At 42.9% G+C, this 18,239-nt stretch overlaps 1 protein-coding gene and 1 long non-coding RNA gene across 4 annotated transcripts in view; one reads left to right on the plus strand and one right to left on the minus strand.

Moving 5' to 3' along the window:
- The window catches only part of LOC139105417 (uncharacterized), a 120,710-nt gene extending 108,699 nt beyond the window's left edge, over nucleotides 1-12,011 (plus strand). Inside the window, exon 6 of the long non-coding RNA XR_011546182.1 lies at nucleotides 11,424-12,011. This is a non-coding gene — a long non-coding RNA (uncharacterized lncRNA). The remainder of the gene's footprint in view (nucleotides 1-11,423) is intronic.
- The window catches only part of Kair1d (Kainate-type ionotropic glutamate receptor subunit 1D), a 173,738-nt gene continuing 155,601 nt past the window's right edge, over nucleotides 103-18,239 (minus strand). For 2 of the 3 annotated variants that reach the window (XM_070661436.1, XM_070661434.1), the window contains 10 exons: nucleotides 16,707-16,859; nucleotides 12,744-12,965; nucleotides 10,809-11,100; nucleotides 10,090-10,228; nucleotides 8,977-9,114; nucleotides 7,671-7,869; nucleotides 7,005-7,236; nucleotides 5,633-5,748; nucleotides 4,252-4,407; nucleotides 2,267-2,977 (listed from right to left, as the gene is read on the minus strand). In XM_070661436.1, coding sequence (XP_070517537.1) covers nucleotides 2,924-2,977; nucleotides 4,252-4,407; nucleotides 5,633-5,748; nucleotides 7,005-7,236; nucleotides 7,671-7,869; nucleotides 8,977-9,114; nucleotides 10,090-10,228; nucleotides 10,809-11,100; nucleotides 12,744-12,965; nucleotides 16,707-16,859 — 1,701 coding nt within the window. In that variant the 3' untranslated portion in view covers nucleotides 2,267-2,923. Of the gene's footprint in view, nucleotides 1,287-2,266; nucleotides 2,978-4,251; nucleotides 4,408-5,632; nucleotides 5,749-7,004; nucleotides 7,237-7,670; nucleotides 7,870-8,976; nucleotides 9,115-9,573; nucleotides 9,712-10,089; nucleotides 10,229-10,808; nucleotides 11,101-12,743; nucleotides 12,966-16,706; nucleotides 16,860-18,239 lie in introns of those variants that run through there. The other variant, XM_070661437.1, reaches the window with a different exon arrangement.

Raw genomic sequence — 18,239 nt, forward strand, 5'->3', positions numbered from 1 at the left:
TTTGGAATTATACATGTAGGTAGCATATCACGATCAAGCGGTAATGATCGATCGGTCGGGGAGGAGAATGTGACGAAGGCAATTTTAACAGAGTCGTTTGAGTGAGAATTTACAGACGATTAATTTATTCACATTTAATATGTGTTGATGCTCGTATTACATTTTATATGAGAAGTAGAATCGCGATAGGCTTTTAACAAACTCGTATTTCGCGACATACATATGAGAACGCAAGTATGTAACAAGTATGTAATAATATCGACGATATTTACAAGGGGTGGGTATTATATATATTATACGTATGCGTGATGTGTGTGTATGTAAATGTGTATTCTGTATACCATGTGCAGAAATTTCTATGATTTTGCATTGAGAGTTCGGTAAATCGCGTTTAACAAAATTCGCGCGGCAGGTGCAAGTAGGAGGGAAAAAAAAACCCAAACGTACTTTACGTTCCTCTTCACTTTTACGCTCGATCTTAAAATAGTATTCGCACACAGGCTATTAGTATATGTCACACGCTCTTCAAACACGCAGTCGAACATTTATTCTCTCGTCATTGTTGCATGCATCCTCCTCGCATAACGCTCAACAAACATTACGAGGGACTATACGGCGGACTGTTTTATTAAACGGTGATTTGTAAAAAGAAGGGCAGACGTGTGTGTACGATTAGAATTAAGTTCCCTGTTTCTTTTTTTTTTACACATCGCTTCTAAATCGTATCGCAAATTCTCGCCGTAATGAATTCACAGAATTCTCTCTTGGCGCTGAGAACTTTTAATGGCGAATTTCTCTGTTATTTTCTTGCAAGAGAGAAATCAAGGGAGATAGCCGTGTTTAATTTAAAACTTGAAAAAATTCAATCTCGCTTTATAATTGTTCGACGACAATTTACGTTTAAAAATTATAGTCAGATATGGCGCTTCAACGTAAATCTCGTTACTTTTGCAATTTCGTTTTCCGAATCGTTGCGTACGTCAAACTGACCCGATCGTGTGTGTTTTAATTCGCACGCGAGCGAGCAGGCAATTAACGTGGCAAAGAAAATTTGTTATTCGGTCCTTCCGCTTGGTCGGGCGTCTCTTTGTTCATGTTAAAGGTGCTTTTCCAACGAAGTGCCTGTACTTGTTGCACGCCGCGTACTTGCTCTCCTCCGAAACGATCGACAGACTTGAACGCTGGCCCTGACGTCGACAAAGCGCCTTCCTCGTCGGCTTTTTATTTCCGTTCCCGCGGTCCAAAGCGTATCGCAATTCACTTGCCATTTCCGAGTACATGGACTTCTGAAAGTATCACGAAAAGACGATTTGCGAATAGCGCATACTCGTATAATATTTCAATAATGAGAAATATAAAAGGTAAATTGAGCTCACCTTCTGCAAATCCATGACGGGGGAGAAGCAAGAAACATTGCGACACGACTAACAATGTCATACTAGATTGTTACACACCGCGCGCCCTTTTCATCAATTTCATTTAAAGCTATAAATAATGTAACATTTCGAAATTGCAATTTTCGTACAAGTTAATTTCGCCATGACACAGAGATTTGTCTATTCGATAACAAATTTCCGGAAGTCCGCTCCTTCGCGTGGATCGGAAATACTTTACATTGCGGCAAAAGTTGCACGTGGATAAAGGTAGTTATTTCCTAATATATTGCAGTATTACAATTGTGCATTAACTTCTTACTAAAACTTAATTAAAGTCCAGCTATGTATAATGTATAAAAAAAAAAATTAATTAAATTATTAATTATTCAAATTATCTCATTTTAAATGCGAATTAAAATAGAATTTATTTACGAAGGTTAAGCTCGACAGATTAAATTTTGAGAATAATATTCTTGAACTCCGAGAAATATTATTCTCTGCTTAATTAGAAGTAAATTCTGTGCAGACGTTATAATACAAAAGGGCAAATAAAATAAAATTAATTAAAAAATTTTTATTTATATTTCTATTTTCCGGTAACATTATAAAGGAAGGAAGACGACTAGCTCCAATTTTAGCAAAAATTAGGTGTTCCTTGTATCCACTTGCTCCTTCGAATTATCGCTACGACAAACATCATTATTAGCTCGAGAAGCGAACGGGCTTCCGCGCACACTTACGATCGCATATTGGTTAGCTCGACAGTTACGTATTATATACAGTAAAATGTTATCTGGTATACTATACATTCACTATCTAACTGGTATAAAATCGTGATTGTTCTTAGTTCTTAAAGATTTATCCGCATCACTGTGAGTTGAACATCGCGGTTCTATTTTTTTTTTTTTTTTTTTTTAATTATTTTTTTTAAGTAATTAGATGTCGACTTAAACATCTTCGACTTCGCGAGGAAGGTTTCGGCCTTTCCCAATGCGAGGCTTAAAGTCTTCGTTCATTAATCTAAGTTTTGATATGAGCAAATGGCAAACGCGTGGACTTTTCCAACCTTTCGTTTACGTCGCCTCATTTTAATTTTTACGTATTATACATATATTGCAATAATTACAGTTTTCTATTGAAAAATTGATATATCATGAATGTAATAGTCTGTTTATCGCGAATGGAAATTTGATGTTGCGACTTTGATCGACAGGTTGACCGGCTTATCCGCCAAAATGTTAAACAAATTGTACGAGCGTTATTGTTTAAGAGAGGTATTCTGTAAATTTTGTGAATTAATTTGCGTACGGACGATTCGATCTTAGGAAGGAAAATTGGAAAAGCCGAGGCTCGTTGCTTTCCTTGTTCGATTATTTTCGTTTGTTCCTATATTTTTACGATCTTTATACATCCCCCTTCCCCTCCCCCCCATCTCGGTCTCTCGTGATGGAGTTCTTCCTTAGGTCCACTGAACTCGGATCGGATACGCTTTGAGGTACGACTTGAGTTTAAGGATCTGGTTTTTCGTAGCGCAGCGCGTACCGTCGCTAGTGCAGATCAGTAAAACCTTCGCAGATCGGTTTCCCCGAGGATTTCTGCTTCTAGAACAGAACACCAAAATGCCCGAGTCAGATTCATTATTTTATTTGTGTAGCAATCAAAGTGGAGGAAAAAAATCGCATTAGTCATCGATACTTAAAAAGTGAACAAAAATAATTTGTTGCTCCATCGTGTTTTGTTTCTTAGATAAGATAGGAACCTATTAGGAATTATGTCTCGTATTTACGTAATCCAAAGAGACGATCGGTAATTCTTCAACTTTTAATTCGTAATGTTTATTACACTTGTTGCGTATTGTTAATTTATTATTGCGACAGTCGCGGCGAGGATTCGACCGAACTTTGCATGCCGTAAGAATTCACGTGCGCCTCCCAATTCGCTGGAGAGCCGCGCCATTCAGGGAGATGTAAATCTCGTCTCGTGATCGATATAAGCGGATTTGAATTTTTGGAGAGGGCTCCTCTGCGGGAGTGCAGGTTTGAAAGGAGGCATAGCAATATCGCCGACGTCCGCCGGCTCGCTGAGCTGTTTGCTCTTGCGTGCGCGGTGAATGATCCGCGCAAAGCATATTCGTATCCCTCGGCGAGCCCTCCTCAAATAGTTGCCTGTTTGCTCACCCTTTTGGATCCACGTAGCATGAATACATGTCGCTGAAATCGCGTGGCCGGTGAGTTGCGAGGAGCCGCATACGTTAATTCCATTCTCGGCCGAATACTGAATTTTGTCGGAATTTTTCATCCGGTTTTCCGCGACTTCTTGCCATAAATAAATTTTAAAAAATGTAAAATCGAGCTTGTTTAAAGTTCAATTTTTTAAAGCGAGCTTTTGGGAGAAAACTCAGCTAAGACCAATCCTCGCGGACGTTATTAACTCTGAGAAATAAATTTCTAGCAGTCTTTGTTTCTTCTTTTTTGCGCGGCACGAATCGCTCCGGGCATTTCTTCAACGCGGGGAAAAAAACCTACACGTTCTCATCGGCGAATGAGAACGGACGAGTGTCTTGTCTGTCCGACTAACGACGATATCGCGCGCGGCGGGATAACGACGAACGGGAATAACGACGCGTGGCGGAAAAATCAGAGGGGAGTGAGACAAAGTTATACGCGCGGACTATCATTTTCGTCGTCCTCGCTGAGTTGCCGAGCGATCAGACCCGAGTGCTTCTGTGTCGGGACCATTAGAGAGGAACTCCACCGTCGCGCGAGCATCAGCTGAGGACGTAATCGCGCGGCGCGTCGGGATAAATCGCGTCGGGATCGGATCCTAGTGATCCTCTGGCGCGATTCAGCCTCGCGTGCTACCTCGCGTCACTCACCCGCTCCTCGATGGCGACCTTCCGGCTCTTCCACACGAACTCGCAGACGGCGATGACGCAGGCGACGCCCATGCCGCCCATCAGTACTACAAAGACACCGCCGACGTTCGCCAGGCCGAGCTCGTTCGCTGCCGAGCTACTCTTCGAGGTGTCCTCCTGACCGTGGGAGAGAAACATCGATTAGCCCGCAATGCATTAACGTTGCCCCATATAGGATAATGCGTCCGCTGGGGAAACAGCGGTTTTCGCATTTAGCCCGCCGTGCGCGTTGTTAATGCACGCTGCCGGCTTTTGAACGCTCATTATTGAAGCGAGGGATTACTTCGTGTAATACTGCGTAAATTCAATCAATCGCGCCCTTGCTCGAATTCGAGCCGGTGAATTAAAGGGTCGAGGGGAGAGCGAGACACGACCGAGTCCTTTAATCGGTACTAGAATCACTTTCAAGATATTCGATATTTTAAAGTAACAGTTTACACGAAGATGTATATTCGAAATTTGTAAGACTCAAAATTGTTCTTTCCAATTTTTTACTTATTGTTAGACGTATAATTAAGATTTAATAATTTTTTTTTAACACTGATAATTTTTTGTTTTTGAAATAAAATTAATTGTGGCTTTGACCGCGGTAGTTTCGTAAGATTTTTAGTATTTTACGTCGAGGTGCTCGGCTATAATCATCCGTCTACGTTCGTCTGTCGAACAGTGGCGGGTTCGCCGCCGTTCGAGAGAAGCCGGTGAATTATCGGAAGAATTTATCGGCGTGGCTGCGCAAGAAATAGCGCAACGATGATCGCGAGCCTGGCGAAACCTCGCTTTCGCGAATTCGCGAGATAGTCTTCCCCGCGTGCCGCCGCCCTCTAACCCCCCAGTACCCTTATTTCTAACGGATGAGGGAAGTTCTCAGAGTCTGACGCAAGAATTTCGAACGCGCTTCTCGAGTGCGCTTGGCGCACCGGAATATTCTTCATGGGAAAAGTGGAGAAATGAATTCAAAGCGAATCCACGCGGCACTCCTTTAAAATTCACGCGACATTATTAATAATTACATCGAATAAAAAGAAAAATAATAAAAAATAAAAATAGTTTAAACAGAGAGAAACTACACCGAACTGCGAGAGTCGCTGAATTTTTTCTTCGTTAATTTACTGTCGAAATTAAAAGGTGATTATCACCAAAGTGAAAATTATCTTAGCAGATTTATTTAATATTTATTATATTTTTTATTTGCCTTTGCCAGATTCTTTGACAAATATGTAGGAGTGATACTTCTGTTATTGTTATCTTGTTACAAATTTTCCGAAATTTCGTCGCGAACGGCCCACGATCTAATCTCGAGATTAAACCGCGTAAATTCGCCTTAAGATACATGTTAGCTCACCCTGCAGGATCCACCGCCTCGCTTCTCCTTCCACCAGCGCGTTTTCAGCATGTGAAGCTTTCCTTCCTCCTGCAGCTTCAGGATGGCCCCGCTTATGGCCGTTCTGTACGGCGAGTCTAGAGTAAGTTCCAAGGTCGTTTTCAGAAACTCCTCTTAGGCTGCTTTTATCGCCACGTCGTACTCCCGCGCGGAACTTTCGCGGAAGTACTGTTGCGGCAATCGTTCCCTCGCGCCCGGCGTTTTCGCCGGCTATTCCGGACCCGCGATCGTTTCCCTTCATGGCGACACTCGCTATCGACTGGCACTTTCGCACAGCCGTCGAGATCAACGCGGGCGACCGGCAATGCGATTCCATTCGATCTCCCGGGATAAACCGACGACCGGGCCGCGCGAGTCTCTTGATTCGACGAGGGAACGATTTGCATTTTCTTTCTATCAGAATTTCATTCGCGCGAGGAAGAAGTTTTAATTGAATGGGAATTTCTTTTATTCAGCCGCGCCGATAAACCGATATAAGTACTTCATACTGCGATACTGATTAGGTTCTCTTTCCCCTTCTTTTTTTTTTTTTTTGACCGAGATGTACCGCGTCCCGTCATTTCCATTAATGGAAGTTATTAGAATTTGGAAATTAAACAGAATTATCTTTTCTCTTTCGCGAAATTGTTCAAGTAATTTTATAAACTTCCTGCGATAATAGTTGTAAAAGAGCGAGAAATGGAAAATCGAGCGCGGCATAAACAATAATAATCACGCGAACGTCAGGAAATCTATTTCAAATTACAAACGCAGTGTATATTAATGCATCGCTCGTTTGCGTTGAATTGAATGTGACAAACGTATCCCGATACATCACTCGATAATTGTGGATTTTAATACTCTACTATTGATCGCGTAAAATGTATTGATTAATACTTGGACCGCATAACCATTTGTTATCTTAAATTTTGATTTACATGCCCGAGCGGTGCGCGCATATTGTCGGAGTGTGGCAAAAAATTTAATTAGCACGCTTTGCATCGAGTGAGCATTGAAATCCGCAACTATTGAGGGACGTGTTACACGTCCGGTTTACGTTCGAAACGAGCGTATACAATTTCTTCATCGCGATCAAACGTTAATTTCAACAATTAAAAATATCCACACACGGGAAAAACAAAACGCGTAATTAAACGCTTCTCTTTTTATTTCGCATAATTTGCAATGAAAGAAACGCGATGCGATACTAAAATTATGATCGATGAACAGATCGAGAATCCATGTTGTTTATCCTTTCTCACGTATTTTAATCACCGAACTCTTGCTCGCTATTGTTTTCTCTCGGCTCGCGCGTAAACGCACGGTGCGCAGAGCAACTATCGTTAACACTTACTCGGCGGCATCGCTATGCCGTATCCCTTGGAGTCCAGGAGGCTGCCGATTTGAGTGAGGTCGCAGTTCCTCTCGATTACGTATTCGATGGAAGTGGATTCCATCAGGAACGCGTAGCTGCCCTTCCCCTTGATCACGCGGTCCACGCCCTCGACGTTGCTCGCCGTAAATACCGGCGGCTTCGCCGACTCCATGAAGGACCACATGCGTTGGTACGTCGAGAAATTGGAATCCTAGATCACGTCGGGAATTTCGTGGCTGAGTGCGCGTGCCGTTGAACGGTGGAGTGCACGGTTAACCCGCCGAAGTAGGCATGCTTTACCTCGGCGCCGGCGGGTATCGTCGCTTACATCCCTAATTGCACGTATTGGCGCGGCCGAATTAACGGGGGGGAGGAGAAATTATTCTCCGGATACCGCGTCCCTGCGGTCGGTGCCGCCGCCGCTTCAATTGCAGATTCTTCGTCCGTCAGGGTCGAATTTAACTCGATTACTTGCGGGATTTCGGGATAACAGCGTACCCGGCCTTTATTAACCGTGCTCCTCCGTCACTTTGTTACTTCGCCATTGCGGCTCCCGCGCCGTGCTTTTATTTTATCCGTCGACGTACCGGGAAACCTTTGTTATTTCTCGAAACAATTGGTGTAATCGGAGAGTATTGATCTCACCTTGAAAAAGCTCGCCGTGCTGCCGCCCTTGAGCGCACCGTATTTGATCTTCGTCTGCTTGGCGAGGTCTTCGGCGCTCTCGATCGGGGAGTCCATCCTCTCGACGGTGAGGAAAGCCGCGAGATTCGCCGTATAGGAGGAGATCATGATCAGCGTGAAGAACCACCACATACCGGCGACCATGCGAGTCGACACGGCCCTACGGTAAAAGATCAAAGGCGCTGCATACTGTTCCGCTGCCGCGAGGCCCTTCGAACGGAAGGGAAGCTCGGCATGCAAATTGGCCCGCGCGCAAGCCGTCTCGTTCGCAGATCCGTGCTCGATAAAGCGGGGCGTGTTGAAAATACGAATCGCGCGAAGAAAAGGAATCAATGGCACCTGCCGTTCGCGCGAATTTTCGAGGGCAGCTTTCCGCGTCTTCCCGGGGGTAATGGAGCGTGCTCGCGAAAGTTTAACCTCGCCTTTATGTTACGAGCTGCAACGGGTCTAACCCGTCCCCGCAGTTAGGCGATTCGCGCTCGCTATTAAACGGCAAACGGCGAGGAACTGGCGAGTGCGGGAAACGGACGTGTGTATGCGAAACGTGCTGCGCGCGCGGTCGAATTATTTTGCATGCGAAAACCGACGGGTATACATAAACGCAATTATGTCGTGTATAACGAGCACGCGGAAATTATTGGGAACTACTTGCGCAGCGGCGTTCCAAGCTTCCAGGCGCATGCCACGCAATATCATGCATTTCGATAACTAGGTGCCGGGGAGGAGAGGAGAGGAGCAAAGCGGCCGCGATTAATTTCGCTACGTTTGTACACGGCGTGCGCCGGAAATCGCGCGGACGTGGTTTTTTAACGAGTTTAGGACGTCGCGCTTCCGGCCCAACTCGAGAGTTTCTTTTCACTTTCGAACGTCGGTCCCGCTAATTCGACACGAAGTTAATTTTCTGTTAAACCGGGGCGGAGTCTGTTTCGAGTTAGCCGGAAGGAAAGTTTCGCGGCTTCGTTTGTCGTAACCCTTTAATTGAGTGGATTCCTAATTAAGCCGTCGATCAAGCTTTTCACTAACCGAAAGTCGCGCTCTTTTCCGCGTGACTTTCCTGTTTTTCCGGCACACTCGGCGTACTAGTCGGTTGCAGCAAGCCTGCGATATAGCACGGTCCACCTTATCGAATCTCATGTCGCCCGCGTTGATCAGTGATAACGGCTCCGGCCGCCTATCTTCCGTGCGATTAAATTAATTTGATGCTGACACAATAGGTTTCTAAATTATATCGTACCCGACGTTCGTGCACGCTTCTTCAGTAACTTACTTCGGCGCTATATCGGAGCCTTGCTGCATGAGCGAGCCTATGGTGAACCAGAGCGAGTTCAGCAGGGTGAACTCGTTCTCAAGGACCTCGGACTGCCCGTTGCACGGATGGGGGTTCTCCCACTCGTAGGGGCTGAACCTGCGGACAGGTGAAAGGAAAAGGACGATGTAAATGTGCGGAATTAAAATTGCCGTTTTTATCACGACCAGATCACTTAATTTTTGTTCCCCATTTTTTTTTTTTGCCTAATTGCATACAAAATTAAATGGTTTTTAATTATATAAATTATATCAATTGATTAGCGTTTAATTTTTTTTTAGTCAAGGGGTGCGTAGGAATGTAGGGTGGTTAGTGCAATATTTTATTCTACTGTCGGTCGTTTTTGTCGAAAATACGAGAGCTCTTTGTTAGAAACATCTCGAGATGATTCTGCTTAGGTCTTTTTTTTTTTACTGATCCGAGGCTCCGACGATTTGCGAGCGTAGCAGAGACGATATTTTGTTTCGTTAAAATACAGCTAGCGTGACATGCAATGCACAAATGCGATGAGCATGTGTTCTGTGCATGAAGATAATCTCGGTGCGTTAAAGGGCTTACTTTGGCAGAATATCGCAACCCTGCCGCATTAGGGAGCCAATGGTGAACCATAAGCAGTTAAGGAGCTTGAAGCGATTCTCCAGACGATCCGGATTTTTGTTGCACGGATGCGGGTTGTACCATTCGTACGGCGTGAATCTAAACTCAATGATTCGAAATGCTGAAGCCTGGTAGCACTGAGCGCGCTTTTCGCGATAAGAAAAATTCCCTCGAACGTTTTCGCGCTTATCTTAACAACGGGTGGGAATCATTAATTTATAGAAAAAATAAGTAGAAATAAATAAATCTTTAAGAGAACGTTGATACAAATCAAAATTTTAATTGCTTTAATTAAACTTGCGAAAACGTGGAAAAATTATTCAAGTGAGACAAGAAAGCTCACGTTTCTTTCGGGCTTAACTCGTCGGCGCGTCGTGCTACAGGAGACGGCACGATCGCGTCGATTAGGCGAGCGATCAAATTTCAAGAACAGCGTCGCGACATTTTGTCGGAGGAATTTAAAGTGGTTTCACTTGCCTGGCTAGTATAAAGAGGAGCACGGAAACCCCGAGATAAGCCGTCGCCATGTAGATCCAAACGTCCAAGCTAAGAGGGCTGAGGAACGAGAACAAATTCGGCGGCTGCTTTACGGGTTTGCGGTAAAGTATGCTGATCCCTGGAAATTCAAAATTCTCATTTTATGCTCGGCCACGGCGGCGACCGTCGGCAGATAGGAACGCATTGATGTGTGGACACAGCGGAGACCGGGTATAATCACTCGCGAGATTTACCCCGGTTTCCGTTGTGGCCATCTACAGCTCGCGTGGATACACAATGGCGCGCAAAATTGCAAGCCCGAGAAATTATTTCGGCGATACGTGCGCGTGGGAGCTTTGAATTTCATCTCGTTATTTTAATTTGAGAACAATTCCGTATGCATGACACCATTGTAACGGCACGGCTGCCTTTCCAGGAGTGCAATTTTTAATTTCCGCCCCGATTGCGCCGTGCAAAAACGCAATTAAATAATATTCCCGGCAAAAGCGGTCGCATCTTTGACGTTGGTAATGCGTTTGCGCGCGTTATCTTTTTCCCGTTATCGCCCAGAGCTATATCACAGAAAAAAAAAAAAATTGTTATGACTTCATTTTTAGGTAATTACACGAAGGGGCGCGCCCTTTGCAGCCGCATTAGCGGCCGTGTTTGTAGAGATTCGCGACAGCGTTCGCATGCGCCTTCGCGCTCCCGATTCTCACCTAGAGGCATGAACGGCGTCGTGAAGTCCACAACCTGCTCTCGATCGTATGTGATGGTGAGATCTCCGATCGCGAGATCGGCCCTTTGCTCGAGCAGCTCCTTTATCATCCCGTCCCATTCCTTCGTCTGCGCGTTGTACGAGCCGTAACGTCCGTCCGGCACAAGTCGGAACGTATAATTGAATCCAAGCAGCCGCGATATCTCGTAAATCAGGTCGACGCTGTAGCCTTCGAATTGTGCATTTCCGGTGAGCTTCTCGCTCGAGTCCTTCCTCATGCAGTACGGCGCGCTCTGCGATCAAGTAACGAGTCGCTGTCAATACAGCTTCGGCATGTAGGGGTTTAAATATACGCTACAAGTTTATCGATACGAGCGGTCGACAGGGTGTACCGATGGTAGCCTTTCAATGAGGCCGGCAAAGTTGTAATATCTGTGGGAATAATCTTAGCGAAGTAATCATCAATGGTTAGATTAAAGTTGATTAGAAAAATTTAATGCGTACAGGACGATATTTTTTTTGATAAAATTTTTAGAAGTAAATTTTTATGTTGAATTATAATTCAAACAATGTTTTATATAATATTAATGAAGTGAAATTTTGTTTTTTGTTTCAGATAAAGACTCAGTGAAAAAGTGAAGTGAAGATGACTTGTCACGTTCCATCTGAGAGGAGGAGGAGGTCTCGGAAAGGCATCCTGCTTCGGTAGAGCAACGTTCTGGTAAGCATAATTTTTTATTAATATAAATGTAATAACTTTGTTGATTCTATAGCAATTAAAAATACTAAAAATGTAATAATTAGTAGAAAAAAGTTTTACATTTTAGAAAATTTTAATTTAATAGAGATCTTGTTTATAGTTTCTTATTTTTTTACTATTTAATTGAAATTAATTAATTAATACTGAGTATAAGTTTTTTTTTTAAATACTGAACTATTTTAAACGCCTCTACAATTCATGTTTTATAATTTTATGTTGCAGAAGCTGTTTGGTTGCTGAATCTCGCCGCTGCGCATCGAATCCGGTAAGTCTAATATTTTTTTTACAAACCCAGCGTTAATTGTGCATTCCGCGTAGAAAAAAAAATATAAAATGATATTAGCCGAGAAAATGAGCATAAATTTATTTTTACATCAATTATCTATGTATAAATTTTGAAATCTTAAATTTTCTCGATTTAAAAATACAGCACTTCGGGTGGGAATCATTTAACATAAGCTTTCCGTAATACCGTAATGTATATGTAGAACTTGTTGTATGTTCTTATCAGTGGCAGGTCCGTTTAGTCGCTAATCCGTGTACCGAAGAAGCGTTAGAGCATCGGGGTTTTTACGAGAACGATTCTTGCAAGGTATCCCGCTTTTTACCGCGAAGCCTGTTGTCGTTCCCTTTCCCGGTCGAGTTTCGAAGTACTTAATACATCACCGAGTACATTATTTGTCGCGGCAATTAGCTGGAGAATAAGTAATGCGAATCGGAGCCATCGCGAAAACTTCAATTAAGTCGCGCGTATATCTGGTTTCCGTTCCTTTTCGCCTTCTCCTTTCTTCTGCGTGAAAGAAAGAAAGGCTAGCGTGGAAAACCTTCCTTAATGGACAGAAAAAATGTTTCCGTCCCACTGTAATTACCGTTTAAACGCGGCACGTTTTGCCCGCGCTTCGATTGACGTGACAATGCGAGTCTATTGCGAAATCGATTTTGACAGACGTATCTTTAAAATAATAAAATAATAAATATATCTTTAAAATAATATTAATAAATAATTAAATACTACAATAAATTTAGTAAAGAATTAAAAAGCGCAATAGTTTTACGTTGCTTTTAATTTAAATTAAATAATTATTTGCGAGGTTTAAAAAAGCAAACTATATTTATATTTAACGAGAAAACGGTTTTGTATAATATTATTTCGGTATTTGAGAAAATGTCACTCACCAGTATGGTCGTCACGATGAAGGTCTTATTTTGCAAGTTTTCGACGATTTGTGTGTAAACGTCGCCGTAGCTTCTCGTAAAGTTGATACCCTTGGTACTGTTCCAAGTACCGATTTTCTTCAAGCCTTCTTTGTTATTCAGCTCGATGATGTCTAGCACGAAGTCAGAACGAAATCCCTGATGATCGAACTTGATAATACCCGTGAGCCCCGTCATCTCTACCTAAAGTACACGCCGAAAATATATACATATAACCGGCCGACATCAAGCGCGCACACTTTGCTCGCAAATATTATACATTTCGTTATTAATTGTCATCAGCTCGTAATTAAATGGAATTTGTGTAACCACGACAGATCGTTAATGTTATACTTGCAAATACGCGGCATCAATATATGTATATTGTTAATATTCTTGATTATATTTGTGGTTATTGGAATGCTGAAATATGTTGATGCGATTCGTATGCGACTAAATCAAAGTGTGGTCAGTCAGAATTTAATATGCGAGTAAAGGACATGTTAGGATTAGGGAAAAAATAAAAAGGGAATTTGGGTTAAGTTTCGTTTATCCGGCATAAATCGGTGCTGATTTGCCAACGTCTTGGCCTTAGGAAATCGAACACCGTGACAGATGCACGCACAGTAGACTCGGGGGTGCGTTTATCGCGCGTAAGCCTTCGTCTAAACATTCACCGCTCGTAAAATCCGAGGCGGGCATCTGGCTGGCGAGGCTGCAGCGTGCCGGGTGTTATACTTCGCAATTACACGCGGAAGCGCTGAAGGCGCGTTAATACGCGACTATATTTTGAGACGAAAGTTCTGTCATAATAATTTGTTCGTAAAGCGATTCGCGAGTAATTACGCGCCGCAGGATAACCGAACTCCGCCTTGTCTTGTCTTGCCTTTGCGCGCATTGCGCGCGGCCCTCTCCTCCAAAGCGACGCGGTGTAATTGCGGACGAAATTCTAGATGACTGCTTGTAATTACTGCCTCCGCGAATATTGCGAAATTAAATTCTACCCTGACACGAGAGATTAATACAGGCGCTATCGTTACCGACGACTTACGACATGATTCTCGGCGGGACTGAATCGTTCTAATTTGTGTTCACAATGCGAGCGTCGTATCAGTATCGCGCAATAAACACGGGTCGTCATATTTCTGCCGTAAAAATCAGCGACAGCGGAATAACTATGTATTGCTCGTCGCAAAACGTAGAAAACTAACGAGGGAATTTGATACGCCGTTATCGCGGCTTTTTGAAGCATTTTCATTGCGAAAACATTATTTATCGAAGTCAGTCCACTGTTATCTCTTTGTCAGATTTTTCTTTTATCGAGACAATATGAATTAATTTCATTGTAAATATTACAAATTTATTAATCTAAAGGTTTCAAATGACTGTGAAATTACTATAAATCGTGTCTTTTTATTCGTTGGCAACTTTGATACTGTTTTTTTTTTTTTTTTTAACGTATTATTTCACAACCGACGAGATAAATAAATCTTTGTGAAAACTCGAGGTATTACATCGCTTGTAAGCCGATGCATGCGATCGCGCGTGATTGGACGGGTGGCGTAGCACACCCGCCGAAATTACACGTCCGATTCCATCGGCGGTTTTTGCTTATCCCGGGCCAGGACATTCGGCCGCGTGAGCGACAGGTCTCGCTCGTTCGTGACATATATGTAGTCGCGAGAGCCGGAAACGTATCTTCCCGTACTTGTCAATTTCGACACGGCGCGGCGTATGACGAGGCACGTTCCCATGTCCCGCGCGTAACGCATATTTATATTCACGGTACAGCTCATATCTACCGACGTTGCACGCGTTTCGATCTCGCTGTTAAGCAGTTGCGGCACGGCCAGTATTTGCTGCGAATAAACGGATTACACCCGGGATCGCGCTAGGCACAATCAATACGAGTAGTTCCTCAACGAGTATCTCGTACGCGTGAGGATTATTTCACGTTTACCATTTTATCTGCAAAAAAAAATTAAATAAATAAAAAAAATGCAACAAAAAGTAAAAAAAAATTAACAAAAAATTAATGATAATTTTTTTTATAAAAAGAACAATTTTGTATAACCGAGAAAAGGTCGATTTTTATATTTTATATAGCTTTATGATATTTTGTTGCATACATATTTGAAACGATTTTACATTTGGATAAAAATAAATTTTTCTTTTTCTTGAATAAAACTTTTCGAAAGGGTATATTTAACCGAGCTGCGAAACTGGTTTTATTGATTAGAAGCCTGGCCGAATGCGGCTTGAATATCGTAAATCTATGCACGGCGATGCGCAGTATGCATACTGTGGCCCGTGCAGTCCTTTGCGTCAGGATGCGCCGCGGCGAGACCGCGAACAACAATTTGTCAGCGTGCATGACAGCTTCGTTTAAACGGGAGTAACTTTCCATTGTTCCGCGGGAACAATCGCGAGAATCGCGAAGAGTCGATGCCTCCGCGCCTCGCGTGATTTCCTTCGCGCGTCGTGTATTTATCAAATTTTTTTTTTTCTTTTTTACCTGCGAAGAACAACGCGAAGACGTGCGTTGCATTAAAAGTTAAAAGCAAGCCTCGCACTCGCGCTCCTTATAGAAATTTAATATCTAAAGGTAGGTGTAAATTATTTAATTTCAATATTGAAAACTGTCGTTCCGCATTTTTAATACTTGAAAATAATTATCGGTATATATTTTATAATATTAAATTAATAATTTCTATAAAAGACACTTGTGTTCATTCGCCTCGATTTTAAATAAATAAAACTAGCCCCCGGTTTTTATCACCTCTCGGCACACGCAGACCTCGCGTCAGAGTAACATGTCCGATATATCGACTCGCGATGTCAACAGTTTAATTAATCTCCATGCTACGTAATTATAAATATGAATTTTGAAGATAAGAAGATTAATCTGTCCGTTACATAATTTTTAACCTGCGCGAGATTAACGCCACGTGAGTCACGGGAGATTTACTGATACGAAAGAGATGACACGTGCCATTCGCTTTTTAATTCGAGATGCGATCACGGGCGTGAAGGGGCAGGACGAGGGAATTTTATTTCATGCCTTTCGCGCCGCGAGGATGACGGATGAAGGCCTATTATGCGCCGTGCGTAATGCACATGGCAAGACTCGTGTTACTTGTTAATGAGCGATACGTGGATTACGTGAAAGGCGAGCGGAAGCGAGTTGGCTGGATTAAGCGTATCGTTATAATGGCTTATTACGTTGTCGGCGCGATCGATTGCCGGTGCGTGAGATTAATTTCTCCCCAACGTGATATATTCGCGATAACCCGCTTTCCGCCTTGCATCGCTGCGCCGTTGAATATGAGCGCGCACTAATCATGCAGAAAGATAGCTGTCGATATACGCGCCGCCTTTACTGTTACATCGCGAGCGTGTTTTATGAGATCGGTCGGGGATATTTCACGAGGAGGAATCGCGCGACGGCTCCAGCTCGTTGAGGATGCACGCGTGCACGCACCCTGCTATCCCTAATCCAAATTTATTCGACTACCTGATTAATTTCAATTAAATTCGATTAAACTCGACAATTTACAATTCGTTATTCGCGACATTTGCGCGCGGAGGATTTAATTTTGCATTCGGTAAACGCAAGATTAATTTAATGCGCGGTTTATCTAACTAATAAAAATTACACACTTAGTGGCAGAGATCTAATTTGTTTATACGTTGGCACATTTAACCGCGGTGGAAACGTAAAATTATTTTCATACGTTGCATATTCAAGATTAGGAGATTACCGAACGGAAAGTGAAAACTGATAGATAAATGTGGGAGAAGTAAGGGAATTCTCGTTGGTACTTATATTAATTATAAATTTAATCAGTAACGAATTCAATATATTTATATTGATAATAATCAAAATTTGAGAAGTACTTCGAAAGCACGTGCGGCGTGTTAGCTGTTGCGATCAATAGTACTTACGATCTTCATGTAATTGATAAGTGAGTATCCGTGAGGCCATGTGTCGGTCGACTCGCAGGACAGGGGCTTGATATCGATTTGTTGAGACGTGTCGAGATCGTGTAACGCCTTCGCGAAGAGATGGACGGCGTCGTACAGCAGCGACGTTTCAGTCTGCGAATTGCACGTGGCAAGATGTCATCAGCATAAGAGATATACGATGCGTATTTCGCGCAAAGTGATTGGATGGAGGAAATTTTAAAATAGTCATTTGCGCGAAAGAGCCCGCTGTAAAAAAAAGTATTTCTCCCGCCGAGGACCTATTTCAATATTATGCGGTATAATCCGAACCTCTTCCACCGTAATATGTTTTCCGCTATCGGCGCCCTTGATACGCAGATACGCTTTATACCTTAGGTAATACGTATACCTACTATAGTATATATTATATTACAAACTTTAATTCGGCGCATTGTTACGAAATAAGTTTAATGCATTCATTAAGCAAAGTGTATTATGGTTACAAACTTATCGCATAAAACTTGTAATGCATGTAAAGAGAATTCCATTCGATAATATTTAGATTTCGTAGGTAGAGGGAAAGAGACGGAAATCTTCGATCTACAAACTATTCCGGGTGGAATTTGCAATTCCACGCGCTCGTGATATTGAAATTATCAGCGGGAGGAGAGGTCGAAATCTTGAATTCGCCATTTCGCGAAGGAATTCACGCGGCGGTAAAAATCGGACGGGAAATCCTTGTTTTCGTCCTAACGTGCGAGAGGGAGGAGGGAAGAACGAAAATCTCGGCTCTTTGGAGGATTTCACGGCAAATTGGCGCCTTTGTTTTCCCCGACATTTATATTTCGTAACTCGCGCACACATCCCGGCGATACTGTCGTTGTAAAAGCGATATCACCTCAAATATCGTGCCATGGGCGTATATTTCGCCGATGTATTCGGGACAACCAATATCCCTGCCGGGTTTTACGAGTTTTGCGCGGGGGAGGGCGTATTTACGAAGGAACTAGTCAATGTATCCGATTCACGTGTTTCCCGGTTACGAAAGGATCGTAGGATGATATCCTTACGCCGACCGAAAGTTCGGAGCAAACGGAAGTCTTTCGGGAGAACGACCCTTTTCCTCTCCTCCGAACTTTATTCATTACACCCCCCGCGCCAAGATAAAACAAGCGGCTCGCGTTAAAATTTTATGCCGAAAAGATATCGACGTGCTAAATATTTATTTTCAAGTACGAACCGGAGCCTTCTCCTCCCTTTGTGTCATCTGCGGGAAGCGCCGTCGTGAAATTATTCAGAAAAGTTTCCCGCCGAAGTGATCCCGTTTTTTCGTCTTATCATGGAAATTCGAATAACATTTAGAGAAGATCCCTATGGTTTCCCGGAGGCGCGACTACAATCGGAATAGAAAATAGCTTTAGGACGGTTTCTCGTGCCCCTTTTATCCGAAAAGTACGTGCTTAAATTTTACTTATTTTATTTTAACGCTTGTTTATTTCGCGCAACGTAGAACGCGTAAAAACATTGCAAGCG

This window comes from Cardiocondyla obscurior, linkage group LG09 (assembly GCF_019399895.1).
Source record: "Cardiocondyla obscurior isolate alpha-2009 linkage group LG09, Cobs3.1, whole genome shotgun sequence".
Taxonomy (NCBI): domain Eukaryota; kingdom Metazoa; phylum Arthropoda; class Insecta; order Hymenoptera; family Formicidae; genus Cardiocondyla; species Cardiocondyla obscurior.